General features: G+C 46.0%; 1 protein-coding gene across 1 annotated transcript in view; it reads right to left on the bottom strand.

Annotated features, from left to right (window-relative positions):
- Positions 1 to 2,784: 2,784 nt before the first annotated feature.
- Positions 2,785 to 5,030, bottom strand: part of GCKR (glucokinase regulator) — a gene marked incomplete at its 5' end in the record, with an annotated part of 24,615 nt that continues 22,369 nt past the window's right edge. The window contains 2 exons of the mRNA XM_017545626.2: positions 2,785 to 3,205; positions 3,995 to 4,129. Coding sequence (XP_017401115.2) covers positions 3,035 to 3,205; positions 3,995 to 4,129 — 306 coding nt within the window. The remainder of the gene's footprint in view (positions 3,206 to 3,994; positions 4,130 to 5,030) is intronic.

Here is a 5,030-nt window from a genome sequence, read left to right as displayed (position 1 = left end):
GCCACCTGTCCAACTGGGTCCAATCCTAAGTTTCCATAGGATCTTAGGTATTTTGCTGTGTTTGTAGACCCCATCCCTGGAACCAGATGGAGACCCTTTTGTCTCCTACCAACATCCTCTTTCAACCTTACAGCTTATCTAATATTCAAGAGCTGGCAGCAGGCTGTGTAACATTCAAAACAATCTGAATATTAGGATGAACGCTGGCCAGGTATGGTGGTTCACACATATAATCCCAGCACTTTGAGTGACTAAAGCAGTAAGATCACCGGAGGCCAGGAATCAAGACCAGCCTGAGCAACACAGCAAGGCCCCATCTCTACAAAAAAATTAAAAAATGAACCAGGTGTTTTGGTACACATTTGTAGTCCTAGCTACTTGAGAGGCTGAGGCAGGAAGATTGCTTGAGCCAAGGAGTTCAAGGCTGCAGTGAGCTATGACCACACTACTGTACTACAGCCTGGACAACAAGTAAGACCCTGTCCCTAAAAAACAACAAAAAAAAGACCATCTGAATTATGAAAAGAATAGCTAGCTGATTTTGGAGGAGAGAGCGTGAGTTCCATTATATATATACATGTGTGTGTGTGTATATATATATATATATACACACACACACATACATACACACATACATATAATGGAATTTATATAATATCCATTATATATTATATATATATCATAATATATACTATGTATCCATTTTCTATATATATAAATCAGGCTTAGAGTATGTGCAATATCCAAATATCTTTTGCCCCCACCGCCTCTTGTTTTGTTTCTTTTTTTAGAGCCAGGGTCTTGTTATGTTGCCCAGCCTGGCCTTGAACTTCTGGGATCAAGTGATCTTCCCATCTCAGCCTCCCAAGTAGCTAGGATAGCATGCCTGGCCCCCTTTTGCTTTTGATTCAGCAAATATATGTCCCAGAAAATTGTTTTCTTCATCTTCCACAATCTAATCCAGTCTTCAGGCCCAGGCCCTTTAGTCATTTCTACGTAATTACTGCCTTGTATTAATAATGGATTACTCTCTTGCTGTTTTTGGCCTCAGATGTTTACTTTCTCCAAATAACTGCAAAAGCTGTCACCCTATCATTTGTCTCTGCATAGTTCTAAAAAAAATCTTTGAACTTCCTTAGCTCTGCCTAGAGCACGAATCCCATTGACAATGACCGGATTCTGTGGTATATCAGATCCACATACACTTCTGAGAAAGTCTTCAAACATTCTCAGATTTTCTTTGGCTGTTTCTTTTCCCCACCCCAGCCTCCTTTCTTCCAAAACTTTCCTTGACTCTTGGCCTGCCCCGTAATCTTGGCAGCTCTCTGTACTTACCCTGCTGTTCTAAACCACTTCAATTCTGTCTTATATTAGAATTGCTATGTGCTTGTGAGTTTCTAGGAAGTAGGGTTAAGATCTTAGTCATCTTTGTCTCTGCCATAAGGCCAGAGTGTGTCTAGTTTCTAATGTACCTGAAGGCTGAGCAGTACTCCACCTTGTTCACAACACCCAAATATTGTGTCCAACTACATAAGAATTGAATTCACTCGATGTCTTCATACCATCCACGTACTTGGCAACTAAAAGATCTTGGGGATTCTAGAGTTCTTCTGCATCCAGCCTTGGAGAAATCTAACCCTGTGCCCTAACCCCTCCAAATGTGGGAGGGGGCTACTGTACATGTTGGCATCATCAACAGGATCAAGGCATGCTCTGCCCTTTGGGGCCCCAGAATACTAGGCATTCTCTCAGACTTGACAGTGTTCATGACACTATGCTGAGAGATGAACTGACCTGATGAAAGAATGTGGAAGGGATTTGTGGGGGAAAAGACACAGAGGGTTTTTGCAGGATCCTTTCCTAACTTTAGCCATCTTGAATTTCGAAGAAGTATTTGTGAAGGATGAAAGGGGTGGCACTCAGGAGGCCCCGTAAGAGCAGTGGCTGGGGAAAGGGGGTTTGCTGATGATCCAAGGCAGCAGTGAGAAGATGTGGAAAAGGAAAACAGAGCTCAGATAGAGGCTGCAGGCCCACAGGTGCAGAGGGACGTATGGCCACCACAAAGGGGTTGATTACTTTATCCGCATGAAACCAAAGTCTGGCTCCCTTCCAGTCACCCTCTTTCCAGAGAGTTTCATCCCGAGAGGAATGTTCCTGAGTGTCTATTACCTGGATATTTCTCAGGCACAAAGAGGAACCAGCTCTCTACTGTCAGGGCCATATATCACAGGCCCTAAAGAGCTGGCATGAATCTCGAATGAACAAACATGCCTTTGTCAAAACATGGGGCACCTGGTGTCTAAAATGTACAGCCTGGGATTTCTAGTGTTTGTTGGGTCCCACCACCAAGGGTGTGCAGCACCCCCAGAGTTCCTTGTGTTCCTCTTACAAACACAGGGCAGGAGATGTGACCCTCATTTCATGGTCTAATGCATGAATGTAGCATTCATTCTAGGGATAAGGATCTTGTCCTGTCTGATTAAGACTGCCCTTTTGCTGGGTTTCCTATGCTAGGGACACAGCTTCTTCCCTCTTGTCCTGGAATTATCTAAAAGTTCCCACCCCTCATCATTTGTCTGTGTGGGATTGGAGTGTGTGTGCATGATGCATCCTGGCTGCATGTTGGCAATGAGGAATATAGGGATGCTATATAAGGCTTGTTAGAGACAATGAAATTGAGTTGGGGGCAGAATTAAACAAACAAATCTGCTATTAAGACCAACCCATGCCATCCGTCCTGTCCCACCTCTGATCTATTCAGTTTGATTTACTGACTTTGAAAGGTTAACTTTCCAAAATAAGACATTTCATTTTATTTCTGAAATCAGAATAATTGAATGAAAATAGAAACTACCAGGTCAAGAGCAAGAACTCTCCCCCAAAGTGGAGAGAATCCTTCTCCCCACCCTGGGCTGCTGGTGCCCCTGGAAACGGGGCTTCTCCCTCCCACATGTGCTGCTGGCACAAGTCCCTTGGGTGGGCTGGGCTGGAGTGGGCAGGGTTGGGCCCCTTTCACCCAACCAAAAACACCAGTTCACTGAACGGCAGGCTCTAGGATCTCGAGGGGGTCCGCTGTGCGCTTCTGGCCTGGCCCAGCAAGAGCGCTCCTGACAGCCTCACAGACAGAAGGAGCTGCAGCCAGGTGTGCCTGAGCCTCAGTGATGGAGCACCGGAATAAGAGGCTGAGCAAGGCGATGGGGATCACCTGTGGGGAAAAGGCAGCGGGCACTGAAGCCTGAGGAAATGAGGTCATCAGAGAAAGAACCCCGGAGGAAGTTCATGTGCAGTGGCTCACGCCTGTAATCTCGACACTTTGGGAGGCCAAGGCAGGCAGATCAGTTGAGTTCGGGAGTTTGAGATCAGCCTGGCCAACATGGCGGAGCCCCGTCTCTACTAAAAATACCAAAATTAGCTAGGTGTTGGTGGCTGGAACCTGCAATCCCAGCTACTTGGGAGGCTGAAGCAAGAGAATCGCTTGAACCCAGTGGACAGAGGTTGCAGTAAGCCAAGATCACATCACTGCACCCCAGCAACCTGAGTGACAGAGCAAGACTCCCTCTAAAAAAAAAGATATATATATATATATATATATATATATGCACTGGAGGAGCTAAAACATTTGATATAGGAATCAGGAGTCACTAGGTTAGATGCAAAATAGGATGTTATGAAGGCTAGAAAGTGGTAAGGAGGTGAATTAAGAGCAGAGAGAAATCTTCACTTTGACCAGGAAAACTATTTGTCCTTTGAAACCCAGTCCTTCTCCCTCTTTTGCCTGACTCCCCTCCTAGGCAGAATAGAAGACCCTTTTCTCTGCCCCTGTAGTACTTTTTCACACCTCAGTGACCACTTGTCACAGTCATGTCTCCCCCATGAATGCAGAAGTCCTTGTGAGCAGGGTGCCACTGAGCTTTGTAAACCCAGCGCCAAACTTCCTGACACATTGAAAGTACTCAAAAAGTATGTGTTGAATGACCAGCAGTGGGCAGGATACCTGTTCCTTCTCATGTGCAACCCGGACATGGCAGGAGATGGGAGCAGCCCGAATATCATCTGACAGTTGCTGGGGAAAGTGGATTGCTTGGAGGAGGCTCTCGATGCATCGAGCCTTGGACTGTCCAGAGAACCGCTATGGAAGAAATGGTAAGATCAGTGTCAGGCTAAAGGCCAGAGGAACTAAGAATGGAGTCAAGGGAGAAGAATGAACTGGGAGAGTGGGAGGCTGGGCTCCTGAGGCTGCAGAGTCTATAGATGATTTGTCCATGTCGGCAATTCTAAACCCATAATTCCCAGGTGTAAAGAAAAGCTGGGTTAAAGGGCTTGGTGGTGGGCCTTGATTGGCTGTGTTAAACTGGAGAATTAATGGCAAATTGGTCAAATTTGCATCTGTGTCCCACCAATCCCATAGGCTGGTAATCTGGACTCCCTCTCTCTAGTTTCCTCCCTAACCAAATCCATCTTGCACACTAGTGTAAGACTGTTCATCTGCAAACACTGCTTCCATTTTGTCACTACCCTCCTCTCTGTCTAGATCAGCATTGTCCTGCAGAAATATAATGCAAGGCTGGGCACGGTGGCTCACATCTGTAATCCCAGCAATTTGGGAGGCCAACACAGGAGGATCACTTGAGCCCAGGAGTTTGAGACCAGCCTAGGCAACATGGCAAGACCCCATCTCTACAAAAAATAAAATAAATTAGCTGGGCATGGTGGCACCTGCCTATTGTCCCAACTACTCAGGAAGCTGAGGTGGGAGGATTTCATGAGCTCAGGAGTTTGAGGCTGCAGTGAGCCATGATGGTGCCACTGCACTCCAGCCTGGGTAACAGAATGAGACCCTGTCTCTAAAAAAATAAAAATGAAGAAAAATATATAATGCAAACCACATATGTAAGTTTAAGTTTTTAGTAGCTGCATTACAAAAAGAAATAGGTGGGCTGGGCGCGGTGGCTCAAGCCTGTAATCCCAGCACTTTGGGAGGCCGAGGCGGGTGGATCACGAGGTCAAGAGATCAAGACCATCCTGGTCAA

Source organism: Cebus imitator, unplaced genomic scaffold (assembly GCF_001604975.1).
Source record: "Cebus imitator isolate Cc_AM_T3 unplaced genomic scaffold, Cebus_imitator-1.0 Scaffold180, whole genome shotgun sequence".
NCBI lineage: Eukaryota > Metazoa > Chordata > Mammalia > Primates > Cebidae > Cebus > Cebus imitator.
The sequence above is the reverse complement of the archived record's forward strand: the minus strand, read 5'-3'. Positions and strand labels throughout refer to the sequence as shown.